Source organism: Pomacea canaliculata, linkage group LG5 (genome assembly GCF_003073045.1).
Source record: "Pomacea canaliculata isolate SZHN2017 linkage group LG5, ASM307304v1, whole genome shotgun sequence".
Classification (NCBI taxonomy): Eukaryota; Metazoa; Mollusca; class Gastropoda; order Architaenioglossa; family Ampullariidae; genus Pomacea; species Pomacea canaliculata.
Window position 1 is genome coordinate 16,953,429 of NC_037594.1, and position 18,371 is coordinate 16,971,799.

Here is an 18,371-nt window from a genome sequence, read left to right on the forward strand (position 1 = left end):
CAGCCTAAAAACTTTACACAGACTATCCAGCTTAGCCCACTAAAGATAAACTATATGAATTACTGCAGTAGGTTTTCTTTTTGGATGCGAGATTTAATACTAATCTGTAAGATTTGCAAAATACAGCGCCATCAATGCATTACCCTGTTCAAACCAACTGATAGCATTTCCAGGCAGGCACTTGACTTAAACCCTCAGGGGAAGAGGAGAGTTGAGAGATCAAAGCAGACTGGGAAAAGAACAGTAGAGAGCTAGGCAAAGGACATCGGAACTACATACTTAATTGTCTACATAAAGATCTGAGGCATTTATGTTTAATGTATCAGTCTTCCTTTGTTGGTATTTCACTTTTTTGACATTGAGAACAACCAGCAAGAATGCAGAGCACTTAGTTTTATTACAAAATTAAAAGCGGTCCATAAGGTTTCACAGATACAGTTTTCTGTTTTGTTTTACAAACAGGCAATGAAAACAAATAATACATTGGTAGAAAAATATCAAATATCAGAAAAAGGCAAAATTGGAAGAAACAACAGTCATAAGTAAACATTAGTTGTCATGGATAGCAACACCATTCCAAAAGTCACAAATGAAGAGCACCATGGTTTAAAAAAAAAAAAATCACATACACTGCCAACAAATCTCGATGGTTCAACAGAACCTTTTGTACATTTAGACATGAAAGCTTATAAACATTATAAAACCCTTTGTTTTTGTATTATCAGAATTACAAATTAGGCAGAAATAAATGCAAGGCGCCAAGCATTTTGACTTGAGCAGATTACATCTAGCAGCTGGCCTTCAGTTTAGGAACTACTTCCTCAGTATCTTTTCTGCTAGGACTCCCCTCCCTCCTAATCATAAGTGAGTATAATGATCGCTGTCCCTTTTCGCCCTCTCCCCCTCCCCTCTCAACCAAACCCGTTCACCCCCTGACTTTAGGTCTGAGTATTTGCTGCCTGCAGAAATGGTGTGTAAAAGACTAAGCCACATCGCTTGCATTGCAACAAAAACAGAATGTGTTCAGAGCAATATTTTTCGAATTTGAAGAACAAATGTTCACAGTCAAAATCAACCATTTTAGGACGAGAAATGAACCAGCTTGGCCACAGCAATCAAAACGCAAAGCCAGAGAGATCCATGTGTTTCGGTCTCTCTTACATTAAAAGGGGACAAGTGTCTAGTGGGGTTTTTTTTTTTTTTTTTTGTTTGTTGTTGTTTTTTTTTTTGTTTTTTTTTTGTAACGACAGGGTAAAAACTCAGTGCAAGATACTATTTCCTCAAAACTGGGTTAACCCCACGTCTCCCAGCTTTTCCATTTCCCGAGGCCTTCACAAGATAAACGTATCTGTGTACAATCCTGACGTTTGTGTTGCTGACCTCCTTTCAATGGGATGTGATGTTTGTTGGTGTGTATCTTGATAACGGAATAGGTAGTCATCCTGATTCAGGGAAGTGGTGTCTTGCACAGAACATTACTTAATCATCAGAAATGTTGCACCCCACTAGATAACCAGTTCATGTAACTCTAAGACATCGTTTATTGACGGTACGATGCAGCTGACCAGACCGTCGATACTAACGTCTGCTGCTTCTCCTTTGTCGTTGACCTTGATGTGTGTGTTTCCAGACCGTGACCTCGACCCTGAACTGTGTCGTCACTAGTGTGTGGAGCATGTGCACGTCTCCTGTTTACAGCATCAGCTGAAGAGGCATCCATAGTGTTAGGCACGAGTTTCCAGATCATCTCCAACGTTTAAGAATGTTTTTCCGTGGCCTCCTTAGAAACATTAGCGTCTTCTTTGTGTTCGTACCTCAGGCTACCCTTTTTAGAAATTGTCTTAGCCATTTTGTTTCTAGCTTTCGTCCCAGCATTTCTGATCTTTCCTTTGGCAGCTTTCGCCGTGGCGAGGGCCTTTTCTCGTGCCTGATCCACCTTTTCCTTGGCGGTCTCTATGGTTTTCGTCATGAACTCCATGATGACGTTGATGGTCATGGACACCAGCGCAAGCCCCAGGAAAGTGTAGATGCAAGAGAGAAGGAAGAAGTTCGGGTGCTTGGGCAGGATGTCACCGTAGCCGATGGTGCTGACAGTGATGAAGACGAAGTAGAAGGACTCGAAGAAGCTCCAATCCTCCCACAAGGTGTACATGTAGGCGCCCAGGAAGATGTAGACGAAAATGAAGATGATGGCAATGACGACGGGCAGATGGAATTCCTCCTCGGCGCTCTCGATGGTGACGACGCTGCGACGGTCGGAAGTGCTGACGCTGGGCTCGTGCGAGCGAGGGGCTGGCTCAATGCTCACCGAACGCCGGTTGTCACGACCCTCCTCTCTCTGCCTGCTGGCCCACTTTCCGGCAATATTCCCGTCAAAAACGTCATTATCCTCATCGTTCTCGTCCTCACAGCGATCTCTGCTCTCATCCAGGTTATTTATGCTCTGGATCTTCACCTCTGCCGCACTGAGATGTAACACCTTCTTGTCATTCTGTCCGTGAACGCTTTCACTTGACTCTTCCTCTTGGTCTTCGTCTAACCCGAATAGTTCCCCTTTGCCGTGAGGGATTCTCTCCCTTTGAATCCCCGCCTCGATGTCGTGGGCGCTTCCGTTTCTCCGCTCACTCACATCCGTGCCTGGCCCTGAAATGGCATGCCCCTTCTTTTCGGCGATCTTGGAATTACCCTTGTCGTTGGCCAGGTCCTCGTCCTTCAAGCCCTCGGCCATGTTGTAGCTGCCGCGGCGTCGCTGGCGTACTTTGCGGCAGTAGCCAGTGTAGTAGTAGCGGCGCACGAAGGCCCACATGAATTTAGTGCCGCGCATGAAGTGGCGACCCAGCTCGGCCAGCACGATCAGCGCCAACGGGATGCCGATGGTGGCGTACACCATTGTGGCCACCCGACCCCACTTGGTCACGGGGGCGATGTTGCCATAGCCTGCACACACACACACATGCACAATGCAACAGTACAAAAATGTCCAATATGGCAAAAAAGACAACTTTCGCACGTCATTTTGCGAAAATAAAGAATAAGGGCTCTTTGATTATCTCGCGATAATACACGTTAGTATACCCGCTCCCTTATAATCTTGTGGGAATGAATGTAAGGAAATCCACTCTGGTTGCCATCTGGCAGCATCACACACGCGATGACAAGCTCTATATGCCAGTCACGTGATCTTTGTGGAGCGGAAGACATTAAGCAAATCGCTGTGAAGCTGATGGCTAGTCGATACAGAATATTAAGTTAAAAGAATGCAAAGAATAAAAGCAAAGAAAGGATCCCACCTCCACACACACACACGCGCGCGCGCGCGCACGCAGACAACGCAATCTCGTAATCAGTGAGTTCGCCTGCGGATGCGGACTCTTTCTATTTCTCCTTGTTGTTGAGCCGACAAAATGAAAGGTTGCCAGCGTAACCATATGTTAGAAGTCTAAAATAAATCCAGTCATCTTCTGTGGTGATTGACAGGTAACAGATATGAAAATTACCGCACTACAGGTTTATCTTCCCTTGCGTGTCGCTTCGTCCATGTTTCTATCTTTCGTGTAGTGATGTACACCAGAAGCTAGTTGCACAACAATGAAAAAAAAAAAACCGGAAAACTGTTCTAAAGAAGAAATTTTAAAAACTTTTTTCCCCATTAGTCGCCCCTAAGCCATTTAGATGCGTTGCACGAGGGCGCACGAAAAGCTGATTACAACTAAATTTCAGCGATTGATATTATTTAAAATAACGTCTAAACTTTAAACAGTTCTAAAATTGTGTTGCTGTGTGCTGTAGTTATTTTTAAAAACTACTTTGGCGACATGATGTTGAGGGGTTGTTTCCTTTCTAGAGACAAACGTGATGGCTTCTTATAGATTCATTCGGGATGGATAGGAGTGGGGAAGAAAAAAAAACCGCACTCTCTAACAGTTTCTCTTTGTTGGTGAATGGAGAAAGCTCCCCCACAAATGCCAGTTTGCCAAGCGTTTACGTCACAATTAATTTAAGTCTCACCTGCCATTGTGCAGTTGTTCTGTTCGCGGGAAAACAGATTATACGTGAGAGAGACATTCCAACGGAATAATGTATTAAACAGCAACTCGGGGAGATGCTGAGTGCTGACACACGTGTATTATCTTAGGGTGACTGTTAGTGGCGCTGAAACACGGAGACCGAATATGTTGCTGTTGTTGGATACCTCCTTCCAGCCATTCTCAACAGCCACGCCATTACGCTCATTCCGATAATTACAGGTTTTAATTACACGGCTGAGCTTGAAATGTCGACATTCAAAGCTTGGCACCATCTTCCCCCCAACCGCACACACACACACTATACTTCCATTTTTTTTTATTGACAGACATATTATCCCAATATTTACATCGGGCTCATGCCTCATAATAATAAAACAAGTAAACACTAGATGTCGAGAAATATCCTCTCCAAGCGAACACAAATTGCTACGAATGACATCGCCATCACCACATGGTAAGCTGATAAGTAGTAACGACCGCAATCTGCAATCCTGTCTAGTGTCGTCGGAAGCGAGGGATGTTGACAAGTTGTCAAGAGATGTCGATCTCATTTCGGTCTCGCTAGAAAGTTAACCTGTGCCCAGGATCGTGTGGTTGCTAAGCGACGGGGCTAACCCCTGTTTCCTAATTGACTATGATGAGGCCCCACGATTCGTTGCACAGTTTCGTTGGCAGCAATGGCAACTTCTCTGGTTGTCCTGAAGAGTAGATGGACCACGCGCGTGGGGAAGACGTGCGTGTTGGAATGAGATGTTTGTGCAGTCTGCAGCACACATTCCTGTCTCTACAAGAGTCTGTGCCGTTTCCACCCCACCCTATCCCCTACCCCGGGTCACGCCTGTGCTCCCCGAGCAGATGTGGAGTCGGCTCCCAGGGGGTCGGTGGCAGCTTACAGTCCTCCACAGATGTATGTGGACTGTAGAGACAGATTCACAACTGCCAAGCCAGTATCAAGCAATGTTTGGGTTTAAAAAAATTTACGAGAAAGCAGGCGAATTGTTGTATCGTAAATTGGCTTTAATGATACACTTAAGCCACAAATCAGAGCCGTGAGAATTTGTTTTGCACACACTGTCTCCTTTCCCACCCAGTTTCTCACTCTTGTTTATGAAAGAGTGTATGTGAGAGAGAGAGAGACTAGCTTGACTACCAACATCACATGTACTTCCCCATCTCCGGCCACCTGTGACAAGAAACAGTCCACCAGGTGGAGTTGATAATTTGATCGTGCGTGAGTCGACTCATATGGTGCATGGCTCTGCGTATACGAGTTGCAAATAAAGTTCCCATACAGACTCTAATATGGACCTTGTATAATATTGTATGAGGTTCCATTTAATGAAAAATATGTATTTCTGAAGCGAAGGTCAAGATCTGGGTCCGCGGACACTGACTTCCAGCTTTAGCCTCAGCGGCTGACGTAGGCAGGCAGTTACACATCAGCACTAAGTACAGGGGATCAACATAACCACAGCGGCAGTTACTTTAGAAAAAAATAAAAAAATAGTAATAATTAAGGAAAATTGTAATAATATCCTGCATCTGCGGGTCTTAACTACTTCCGGTTGCAGCATGTGATCTCTGTTTCTGCTCCAATTACTGATATAATGACGAAGGGCAAGCTCTGTCAGAACTCGACAGTCACGCCGAGGCTATGATTGTAAATGAAGTTCCAAGCAAGTGCGGCAACTCTTGCCCAAACGAGCTCACGTGTAGCGTGAGTGAACGAGCTTAAAGGGACACCCTTCCCACAAGGAATATAAGTAGGGACAAAAACCGGATAAATGATTCATTGGCCCTCAACACGCCTTTGATGATGTCATAAACATGTCGGAGCTGGATGCTCTCGGGAGCGCCAGCAGGCCACAACATTTGTCTCCCTCTGGCTTCCTGTGTGGCATGGCATTTGAACGGTGGCTGGACCTTTCTGCCCTAACCCAGCTATGCACCCCTTCACGGAGTTGCAACCGATGAACCGATAGAAAGCAGTTTGCAACATGAGCTAATAATGCGTCTGCGAATGGGTTTAGACGATGGCATCGCGTGCTCGTAGCTATGTGCATGCGTGCGCGCGCGCGCGCGCGTGTTTGCATTTAAACATAGTTCACATGTAATAGAAAGTGCCAGTTTCAGCAGGTTCGGATCGGAAACTACTGGCATGTTCGTGGCTGTTGATGCCATGTCCAAGCGAAAACTACTTTTCCAATGGTTTGAACGGCTCCCTCTCATTGGAAAACATTGGAAGCTGCACTTCTCGTCGCTGCATCAGAGAGTCTCGTGTCTTGGGTGCCAACTGCGCACCCTTTGAGATGAATAACAACTGGGCGCATTGTCTGGAGCAAGTCAACATATAGAGTTGTTCTCTGCTACAAGATTTGCAGCCAACAACCCTGAGCAGTGTTGCAGATACTGATGATCAGGTCATCACATATACTATGAGTGCCAAGGTAGTACTTTGTAAGCATATTTGGCAAAGACCACTTCACACCAAGCAATACAACGGTAGCTACTGATCATTCAATACAGTGGTAAACCATTTGCTTACAACAGCAAACAGAGCTATACCAACTTTTTTTTGTTTTTTTTTTTTTGTTTTTTTTTGGTGTTTTTTGTGTTTTTTTTTTGTTTCATTCGAATAACTTCAAGGAACGTTGAGCCTTCCCGTCTTGGAACACTCTAGAAGCTGGACGTGTGACTCTTTCAAGTCCATCTTCCAGAACCGAAAACAAGTATGTGACCCAACTGATCTCATCTCCAACTTCTTTACGTTGTACCTAAGTTCGACATCATCCATTGTTCACTCAGAACTTTCAGCCGGTTGATGTCCTTACCGCAGCAGCGCGCCCGGCTTCAAGAACGTAATTTCCAGTTTCCCCTGGGCTGACTAAATTTGAATTTCCTACCAAACGTGTTTTGATTTCCGCAATGCACTTCCATCGAGACATCCCGGCAACCAGGTGTAACGAGGAGGATGCTTACATAGAAGCCTCGCCAACGCCAGCGTTTAATTAAACTACAACCACGCCCACAAACGTCAACACCAGGGATCCTACTCCGACTGCAGGCCACAGAAGGGTGGATATGTCATCATGTGATCGTATAGCTTGATCGGCAGACATCAAAGACAAGACCAGGTCATTACTGCGACCCCACCCACGGCGCGTGCCTTCCAGGAGAGACGCGAGGAAGAAAACAATCGCATGAAACTGTTCAGTGGCATGTTTGACCAGACATTGTAACATACCTGTAATGTGTGACGGAGACGAGTTAAGGCGAAAAGTCACAGTAAACCAAACTGTGGTACAAGGGTTACCGATGTCACGCCATGAAGTCACAGTTGAAAGCGGTTACGTATGTTAGTGAACTTAGGTTTTTCGCCTCGATTTCATTTATTTTACTATTAACGGTACCTGATTTCCCCTGATTCAGTTCTATCCTGAATTATTCAAAGACAACAACAGCAGCAGCAATAATAATAATAATAATAATAATAATAATAATAATAATAATAATAATAATAATAAAAAAGTGACTCTGACCTATCGTAGTGTAGGTGGTGACGCAGAAGAGCACGGAACCGAAGAAGGTCCACTTGTGGCTGGTGGTGGAGGTGACGCCGCTCTTGAAGACGGCCTCCTCAAAGCTGTGCAGCGCGTGCTTCACCTGGTCCTCCCACTGCGAATCGTTGATGACGCCGGCGTGCAAGTTCCACGTGATGTTCTTCACCAGCTCCACCGTGTCCCCCCGATTGCTCACTACCTGCCAGAAATCGTGAATAAATAAAGATTACACTTCTTTCAGCACCGTTTTCATGCATAAAAAGTTGGGGAAACAGGAGTCTAACCGCTGGCTCCAGAAACTGGCCTCCAAGATATTCGGGGACCGTTCTACTTGTCGAATCGTACTTTCAAATTCCCAGCCTACCAACAAACAGCTAGAGTTACAAACCGACAAAATAATTTAATGAAATGGGGACAAAACAATTTTTGATTCTAGAAATCCGAGAAAGGGGTACGGCAGGGTCGGTAAGGTCTCCTCTTCACTTTGTACACCCGCGCTCTCACAGCTACATCGCAGCTATAAGCAGACCTGTCTAATGCCACAGATTCTCCTTCGCAGCTACGGAATTAGACCTGACTACGGGACTACGGTAATGTGTAAGAAAAAAAAAGTGAGATTTTTGGATACCTAAACTACGATCATGTGTAAGACATTTACAGACTTTCGGCTATCGACGCTGCGATTACTCGAGTCATGTTTTCTTTCTATTATTTTACTTTAGTTTCATTTAAAGCGGCGATCCCGCTTCAGAAACGCAAATTTGTTAATGTTTTCCAAACGTGGAAATTTTTGTCGATATGAATATTCTTAAGTTCATTAAAATTATTAATCATAGAAAATTACTTACAAATCTGGGTCATTTGTCGCCATGAACTAAAAACTTCTGACAGTGTCAATGGTCGATGAAAAAAAAAAAGTCCCAGACATTGCTAACGAAAACTGACATTTTGAGTGATGAAGAATTCTCGGGGTGGGCAGGTCTGCAAAGGTGATGACCTTTCACGAAGCAGCACGACATGGACACTGCGGCGAAGGCTGAGCAGCTGCCTACCTCTGCTATATGCTGCTTCTCCGTGGGACTCTCCAGCTCCATCATGATCCAGGCACCGATAAAGGTGTAGGCCAGCAGCAGGACGATGAGTCCGCCGATGGAACGCACCAGCGACACCAGGCGCGTGCAGCACGACTTCAGCTTGCCCGTCGATGTCGTCGTTGTCGTCGTTGCCCTTGTAACGTCAGCTTCGTCGGAGACAAATGTGCAGCGAGCGTCAGGCTCCATGCTGGTTGAACCTTCAGTCACCCGGAACGTCCGCAGACCCCTGCATGGTCACAGAACGAGTGGGTTGAGGGTGAGCAACGGAGGGTGGGGTTGTGTGGCTGTGCGTGTACATGAGCTTAAGATTAAGATTAAGTATTGGTTTAGTATGAGAAAAAACGGTGAAAGGGAAAGAGAGAAATGGATTGCCTACGTCGTGTATAGAGATTTCCAAGTGTAGGATTACAGACCGCATACAACTGAGGCTATGTGTCACATCTTGCAACACTCACTTGCTCCCCAACAATACCTACTTGCGAGACATACATGACTCAAACTAAAAGCACCTGCGAACAAAAGAAACTTCTGTGCTAAGGTTAAGACTGCTGTGTGAGAAACACGTTCAGCAACAACAACTACACACGTTCACAAGGCAATGTTCTCAACACAAAGACCGGATAATGGCCTAAAAATAATTTTTAAAAAAACACTGCGACAAAATTTGAAATAGTGAAAAGTTATCTTTACTGATAGAAATATCTTGTTAGAAAACTCCAGTTTGGAATAAAAATAATATTCATCATCATCATCATCATCGCTTTGGATAATATATCTTATGGATGTATGTCATTTAGTACTTTTTACTACTTCTTGTTCATATTCCCTTACCCCAACTGCTCTAAACAGCCATGTCTGACATCTAAGATAAAAGGCCGACTTACCAAAGCACTGGATCGGTCTTCTGCGAAAAGGTCATCAGCTGTCACCGTAACTTACTGGCGTCATCGTCGCCACTACAAACACTAACCTGACACCGCGCGATCGGGTGCTGGCGTCGGCGCTGGTGGAGATACTGCTGTCGGCGCTGGCGAGCAGCAGCTGGGCGTTGTCGTCTGAAGGAAAGCTTCCGGTGTCGTCTGCGAATGAGTCCAGCCGTGACGGCTCCTGGCGATCTGAAACACGTTGGCGGATGGGTGGGGTCACGTGACTGGTTTCAGCTTGTATATACTAGTCCACCCGTAACAGAGCTTACAGGTTCGCGTCCCTCCACACGAATGTTTTTTTTTTCTCCTGAGACGTATCGCGGTCTCCTCCCTTTGCATGCCGGGCCGGCCTGTGGGTACGTCGGTACGCCGTAATTATCTGCCTAATCTCTGAACACCACTTCACTGCCATATGTCAAGCACACAGGCAGGTCTTGTACTTGTGCTGCCGGAGTTTCCATGGGGTGGTACTTACTTCCCTGTTTGTATTCTCACTCTATTTTTACACTACTAGGTGCCAACTGTTAAATCTCTCTGTTTTTCTGTTTGTCCTTCCGTCCGTCCGTCCGTCTGTTTGCTTGTGTGTTTTTATGTCACCTTTCACTTTTGCTGTTTTTATTATCCGCGAACAAATCATAATTTGTTTGATAAACAATCCAGTGTTTCCTTCAGTCTTTATCGTATCACTCTTCAACAACTCAGACTGCATTTAATACTCCTTTATTATGTTATCGTCAACCACAAGATACTAAACTTTGACTTCTCTTGCTTTTTTATCAGTTATTCGAAATGCACTGTATACTCACTTCTCTCACTATATCCTCATCCACTCAAAATTCATCACGTATCTACTTTTCTATCATTGATAGCCATTTGAAATATTGTCTTGTAATCAAAATATTATTGTCGGATATTAACAGATATGTAATGCATCCTATAATTACTCTTGTCGCGTTTTCGCCTGCCACCCTAAGTCATCCGATGCTAAGTCTCCTTAGATAATAAGTACCAAGTCCTGTGGCATTATTATCAACCAAAATAAGTAACACTCTTGGCGTGTTATCGTCAGCGTGACGACAGAGCATCGGGTCTGGCAAGACATGGGCTGTTATCTACAATGGTCGTGCGGAGGCGCTGGCAGGCGGCTGGATTTCATCTGTTTTGCCTTAACATTCTGCGACCGACAGCAAGTAGTTCGCACGTGTGGCGTGCACGGTCAAGGGATGAACAGCGACATCACGTGCGCACAGCACGAGTTACAAGTATCAAGCAACCTACCCGCAAAAACATAAACAATAAAATCAGAAACTCACATCCACCTCGGCTCGCGTCATACTTTCTTTGGGGTTAGCGCCCGGGCATCTGGAAGTCGCCAATGGGAGTATATACACGTATGTATATGTATGTATGTATGCATGCCGTCACAGTCGTTCGACGACACCCACGCCGAAAACCTTCCCAGGCTGATTCACTGGAGTTTTTGACGACTGCATGTTTGAATTTGCTGGGACTGAGCCAGACGTTAACACCACACACCTGCCCATTTCATGAGGATTTTAGTGCTTGCAGTAGCTTGCAGTCGTCTACATTCATCCTTCTCCCTTCCTTCCCTCATTACCATTACCTTAGTCTGTGCATCAGGCGCTGAGTCAACGGCGACGTGTACATTAGGGTGTAGCGTCATCCACTGAATTGTAACGGATCAAATGGCACATTGGGGTTTTGTACAACCAGCTGTGCTGAGTTCAAAAAATAAATAGCAACAAAATTTTCAATGAGCAGAACACTTCCCTTTTTGTGTCCCAATAATGCAAAAATCATGTGTTTTTTTTAAACTAAATGTTTCTTTTTTTTTTGTTGTCTAAAGTTCTTTATTTAATAACTGCAAGAAAAGATAAGTACAGACACCGGTTTTCATTTCTAGTCACGCGGTAAATGAAAATCTTGCTTTGTGTGAAATGACGGCATCAAGTCTTTTATTGCCAACCGACAGCTCGAATGTAACCATTCCTTTCATCCATCACATAGAATTCTTTGATGTGTCCTGACACAAGCATTCGACTCCCTGAGAATGGCAAGAATGCTGAAGGGCTGAGTGACAAACTTGCTGGAGTTCTTCATCTGAGAGATGCTTTGTGAGAGGCTAATGTGTGTGATTATTTTGTACAGGTAGGCTTGGTCATTACTAAGTTCGCTGACTCCGATTTCTGAAAGAGGATCGCCGCTGGCAATGAAATCCTTCTGCAGAAAATGGCAATGATGCACAATTAGCCAATGCATTTCCAATTGGTCTTTCGACAGTGTGGGTCCTTCAAGTGGACCAATGAGTGGTTTGCAGAGCTGGTGGAATGTAAGCTCGTTCAAGCGTAACGAGCAAATGAACCACTGCAAAGGGCGACTAGTGTGAAGTTCTAACGCGGTGTCCAGTTACTTTACATCTCATTGTGTCACTAGTCATCAGTACGACTGTATCACTGATAGACCCTCACTGTCACACCTGTGCTTATATACCACACGATAAGGTAAGTAGAAGGTTCCAGAAGGAACTAGACGTAGCTCTACAACAGTCTAGGCTGATGTAGCAATGACGTTATGGTTTCTAACCTGTTTACATAGCAACGTCTTCAGACTGACAGCTGACGTCGCTCGCTCCTGGTTGCTGTGTGACGTCACTGATTAATTTCGTCACTAATGCGCTGAGCTGAATGGTAATCGTATACTACCACGTCATCAATAAATATCTACAATTAAAAAAAAGAAGCAATTCAGGAAATTTAAAAATATAGATCACGCAGAAAATAATGATTTAAAAAACATTTCAATCAAAATAGCAGATCAACATTCTGACTGATGGACGTCTCTTGTAGAAATAGCGAGGTGTTCTGCTTATCACAGAGTAAAATCTTTTTCATATTTAAAATCAGGATAGTGAATTTACAAACCTCAAATGTGCGTCAAAATGTCTGACATCACTACGCCCTAGTGTACAGAGCCTGTGTCACAAACAGCCTTCACTCTCCTGACATCCTTCAACAATACAATAACGGTAGCGAGGCAGGGCAAGGAGTCATACTTGATGTGTCGTGTCTGCGAGACACCGTCCACGAGTATGTTAAAGTGTCAAGAGATGTGCACATCTGACACTTAACGCGTAGGTCGCTGTCCTCTGGTGTGAAGTGTACGTCACAAGCCGCCAACAGTGAAGCTACGTCACTGTCGTCTGGCATTAAAAAGTAAGTCGTTGCTCTGAAAAGATAAAACCCGAAACTGAAAGGTCTTCGTTGTCCCATGAAAACGTTATTCGCCGTCATTAGGATCCGACCCCTAAGGATGAAATTACATCCCCATCCCACCCCTCGAAGGGTACCTCCCTGAACTGTCAGCATAAGCAAATATCCATCGCCTAAGCTTGGAACGTGTCCACCTCACTGAACTTCCGGTTTAACTTCGATCTTTTTTGGTGGACGCAGAGAGGAAAAACATAGGTAAATACAGACTATAGTCTATACTATATATGTAAGAGCAACTGGCAAATACAGACTATAGTCTATACTATATATGTAAGAGCAACTGGCAAGAGAAACTAAACACAAAACTTTATGACAACCCGAATAGCATAAAAGACAGATAAAGCGAAGTAGAATGGAGAATGAACAGCGAATCTGCTAGGTGGAAATGTTTGTGGAACAACAAAGAGTCTTGTGCAGCAAGACGTGGCAGGTGAAGAAGGAGCATGGCTCCTTCATTCTTCTTCACCTTTAGCAGGTGTACCGTTGTTGTACACAAATGACAGACTGGATTTTTCTTCCTAGACATCGCTACATCAGCGCGCGTGAATCGATAAGTGCAATTATCGATGTGCGTATTAGACATGAACTGCCTTCATCAGCCGCGGCTACACGTTCTCTTACTCGTCTCTCGCTCTGTCAACTTAAATGCTCATAAAATATTAGCAGCCTGTCTGGTAGCTGCCACCCGGCTCCTAGACACGCTCACAACCTCTTTAGAAAGTCTTCAAAATAAACAATAAACAAAGAACTGAGGGACCAAAAGCTGACATTGTAGAATTGATTCTGTTGCTAAGGGAGTGAGTGACCGCCCGTCATCTAACTGGTTAGAAGCTGACTGCTCTCCATTTCTGTTTGTTTTTGCCTGTAAAACTGCGTCACGCTTTGTGTCTACTGTTGATCAACTCTTCTGCTATGCTACTTGATATCATAATGATTTTTATGTTTGCTTTTCGCCATATTTGATGGACCACTAGTTTCTACTCCACGTCTGCGCCATCTTGCCGCTGATTTGTTTAGCTCTATGCGTCAGCACCATAAATGTAACCCTCTGATTTTTCTCCAGCAAATGTTCCTTTAATTTACTTGAACATTGATGCATCTGCTATTCCCCTCGTGGCTGTGAGGCCGGAATCGCCAGTCACGTGATTTGCAGAGTCAATTCTCTGTTTTGCCAGTTCCATACTCTACCTCGAATTCCTCTTTTTTCTACTCACACTGTCTGCCCGTTCATTTTTATGTTCACTAGTCCAGATATGCTTCTATGCGTATCTGTTAATGTGTCTGTATCCGTCTGTTTGCTAACATGTTTTGGCCTGAGTCGGCATGTGTGTTACTGGCGTTTCTTGTGTAAAGCGAATTGAGCCTCCTGTTTAGTAGGGACATGCACTCCGAAAATTCCCTTCATTATTATGATTATTATGGAAGTACCATGACATTTTTATGGAAATGGCATTGCTCTAGTATGAAAAGTGAGCGATGGAAGCAAGTAAATTCAATTACCATGGAAAATGTGGCTCGGAATGTGTGGATGACAATGCCAATCACTGTTCTTTATACGGGCCATGAATATTTGAACTAGAAGATTTGAGTTATGTCCCCTATTTACACGACAAACGGGACTGCTCGTTTTAAAGTGACAAACTGAACAATACTGTACCTGTTGGTGTACAATAAGTACTATTAAGTAAACGGTGAAAAAAATGTTAAATAAAATGCATTTCTAAACATTTTCACCGTTGATGATTTCTCACTGTGAAGGCATTCTTCCCTGCTTGATGCGTAAAGTATACCGACTGAACAAAATATTTTTTACCATATATTTTTATATAAATAACTCGTGAGGGAAATTCTTGTTCTTGGACACACAATAAACACTGTGTTGGCCACATGACATTGGTCATCTGCATGCAAATTTTCATGCACACTGGCCCAGTGAGATATGAGCAACAGGCGCGAAAACGACAATTCTACAGAAAAAACTAGTTATTCCCGTGCGCATTCACAGAGTAAACAGACAGCCTCGCGCTCAAGCACACATGAGACAAACAGACAAACGAACTGACTCAAAAGAAAGAAGCCCAGAGAGAAAGAAAGTAAGTAGCAGACTTACACACTGTGACTGGAATCGCGCAGTTCAATGCCGAGCTTATCTGAAACTCCCGGCGCACGTCAGGGTACGATGTAGATAACGTAGTGATCTCAGCGATGAAACTTTCTCGGCAATCCTGCGAGTGACAAGGCAGCCGCCGACTTGTCTAGCGAGACATTCGATAAACTATTTATCTTGGAGTACAACACCAGCAAGCAGCGCCACGAAGAAGGCAGGAAAACTCGAAGAAGTTCTTTCTTCTTAAAAGCCCCGAGTCATCCCGGCACCGCTTTTCAAGCAGATGCTCGAGGCTCTCACCTGGGGCTGCGAGCCTCCAAGAAGTGTCAGAGCTGGCAAAATGCACACAACACTCCTACAACGGTACATCCCGTTGTATCATGCTGACCGCACTTCCTGTGACTCCTACCGCACGAAAAAACAGATATTGAAGCGCCACTATCATTCATCTATGTTGCATGCTGTTAGAGCTGATAAAATAAACCATAATTTATCTATTCTTGAAGACATGCGTACCAAGAGCCAAGTCATGGCGTTGCGATTACGAGAAAATGGTTGCTGGAGGGAAAACAGACGACAGGGGCAAACACGAGTAGGAACCGCATCCTCTGTCGGCAAGGATGAAAGCAAATATTGATTGATCGAATCTTCCCGAGGTCTGTAGATGTCTTTCTTTCTGCGATCGTGTAGGTAGAAGCACTGGGCAATAGTTCATCCGCCGGTGTAAGAGAAGCCAGGGATATAGTTGTGGGAAGAGCAAAGGGTTAAATGTCAGCAGGCGGGCGACCGAGAACAGCGGAATGGTGAGAGTGCAGGTGGATACATATGTCTGTGGGTGGAGATGTACTGGCGACCGCCCTTTCTTCTAGTCTACACCTGTTTCTTTTGCCATACCGGCATGGAACGAGACAAAGAGATGGTAAGAAGGTTAAAGAGAGAGACGCGCGCGAAAAGGCGCGCGTGCACACACACATGCACACAGAAATATATATATAGACAAACATATGTTCAAACACGTATACAAACGCTTGCATAAGAAAACACACACTTGCATACCTAAGCGTATACACACGAGAACACACACACACACATGCATAAACACGCATACAAGCGTGCAAACACACACGTATAAATATATTTGCACATCTCACACAGCGCAGCGTACACGTGCAATTCGTCGAACAGTTGAAGATAAACGTAACATGACCTACATGCATCATAGATTTGTCCACTGGAACGCATAACAACCCGCATCAAGAACCCACCCGGACCTACACCCGGTTTCCTTGGCGATGGGCCGTGCGTTCGTGCTTATCCAAGTTAAACGAGATCCGCTGTATGCCAGACACAGCCTCGTGTCTGACCGGCCTCCAGCAATTAGTGTCAGTCTGGGAACAGTTTATCACACCGGGCCACACGTCTAAAAAGATTCCACCATATGCCCCACAGAAAAATTACGTCCACCAGAATATTCCAGGTTTCATTTGTCACTTCGATTTCAGAAGAAAGAAACCTACCGCGCAAACACGCAGGACAGCCATAGCATCCTGCAACCTCGTCTTAGGGCCTGTGACCTTTGACATGCGACTAACATGGGTCTTCTTGATCTCAGGATTCGCGGACCTTGGAGCATCTGACCTATTATGGTCTGTTTGTAAGTTTGTAGCCGTGGAAACGATGTGAAAAGAGCAAGCAGGCTAGACAAACGTGCACTGTCACTGTCATTACTTTTAAATCGTGGAATTACGCACCAGCGGGATCCCTGGTCTGATGGGTGGAGTCTGGAAAACATGCATCAGCTCGATTCTGGTCAGATGCAGCAGATAAAGTCATGAAAGCTGCCTTTTACATTATCACTATTTAAAAAAAAATTCTCACACCTTAATCATGCTTTGAACAATGATATAAAAAATACAGACACTTCAGTATCGCTAGTCCGCCAGAAAATAAAAGTTGATACCTGAAGTGTATTCGATGTTTATTTCTTTATCTTGGTTTGGCTTTTTGGGGGTGATGGTGGTGTTCACTTTATTCCGTCTTAAAACCCGAGAATGTTTTGTGACAAATAAACCCTACAAAGAAAACAAACATATTCTCTTGCAAGAGAAATAATCTATTCCTCATAAGGAAGAATCACTTTACGCAGTTTCGTGCTATCATAGTTTTTTCTTTCTTTTCTCTTTTGTTAAAACATTACAAAGATCGACTTGAGTTCCACTCTATTGTTTGTCTGGTAACCCTTGCCATGTTCCCTATCAGTTGGGTTTTTTTTTTTTTTTAATTTGCTGTTATTCTGCGACTTCATCGTGATATCAGCGACGAAGCCGTGTTTTCGCGAAAGTCTCCTCATTAAGTATAGCACGATATATAAGCGATACCTCTAGCGAGGTCGCCAAACCTGAGGACTGGAGTTCTCGTTTTTCTAGCAAGAAGAAAAGAATGGAAAGAAGGAATGAATAAACCCAGTCGCCAAACGAGTGCTAAAAAAGAGCAAGCGAGAAAGAAAGGCAGGAAAAAAGAAGAAGAGAAACAACCACAATGATGTGACAAACATGGTTACAAACCTAGTTTCAACAGATTTTTTTTTACGAATGGCTGGCTGGCTTCATACATTATACATTTTACCACACGTTCCGTCAGCCGTAGCCCGCCAGCAGAATGCCGATGTGGTTGACACTTGCAGCGGCACGTGCGTTCTCGTCAGTGCGCGCTGTACATCTCACTGTCGCACCAAGAATCAGACATGAATGCCGCGCATGTTTTGGATCGTGGGATAAAATAAGAGGGATAATTTTTATTTTCGAAGTTATCGGGCACATTGTTGCCAGCAGCAACCCGAGGAGTTAGTAGAACAAACGTGTCATCCTTGTAAATCTCTCTTCTTATCCCATCGTGGGTGGTAATAGTTACTTTATAACTGTCACCTACGGGCCGTATATCTCAAGGCCAGTGATCGCATTTGGAAGAGAAAACGCAGGAACATAGTAACAGAAGCAATCAGCTAAACCAGAGACGTTAAATAACGTTATTTAACGTCTCTGGCTAAACGGATAATAAATTCTGCTGAGCGTTAACCTAGCGGAGGGTTGCAAACTGGACTTTGGTGAGCTTTAAGTTCCAATTCTGTAGGAGCCGTAGCGAGAACACTTCTGGGATTTTGGTGGGAGAAAAAAAATTTTAAGTGATTGATAGATGCATGAACAGACAGACGTGGTGAGATGTAGAAGAGGAATGTGCACTAATGTATAGAGATGAAGTGACAGACATATACTGACGTGAAGTACAAATGTACAGTCCCATCCCATCATCTCGCTATCTTCTGTCCAAGAGAAATATTGGCCGAGAGGAAAGTAAGGATGGTGAAAA

General features: G+C 44.2%; 1 protein-coding gene across 5 annotated transcripts in view; it reads right to left on the minus strand.

Moving 5' to 3' along the window:
* Positions 1 to 377: 377 nt before the first annotated feature.
* The window catches only part of LOC112563618 (TWiK family of potassium channels protein 18-like), a 29,512-nt gene continuing 11,518 nt past the window's right edge, over positions 378 to 18,371 (minus strand). For 3 of the 5 annotated variants that reach the window (XM_025237778.1, XM_025237780.1, XM_025237779.1), the window contains exons 3-6: positions 9,653 to 9,797; positions 8,641 to 8,908; positions 7,568 to 7,787; positions 378 to 2,937 (exon numbers count right to left, since the gene is read on the minus strand). In XM_025237778.1, coding sequence (XP_025093563.1) covers positions 1,757 to 2,937; positions 7,568 to 7,787; positions 8,641 to 8,908; positions 9,653 to 9,797 — 1,814 coding nt within the window. In that variant the 3' untranslated portion in view covers positions 378 to 1,756. Of the gene's footprint in view, positions 2,938 to 7,567; positions 7,788 to 8,640; positions 8,909 to 9,652; positions 9,798 to 11,232; positions 11,647 to 15,008; positions 15,360 to 18,371 lie in introns of those variants that run through there. The other 2 variants (XM_025237781.1, XM_025237782.1) reach the window with 2 other exon arrangements.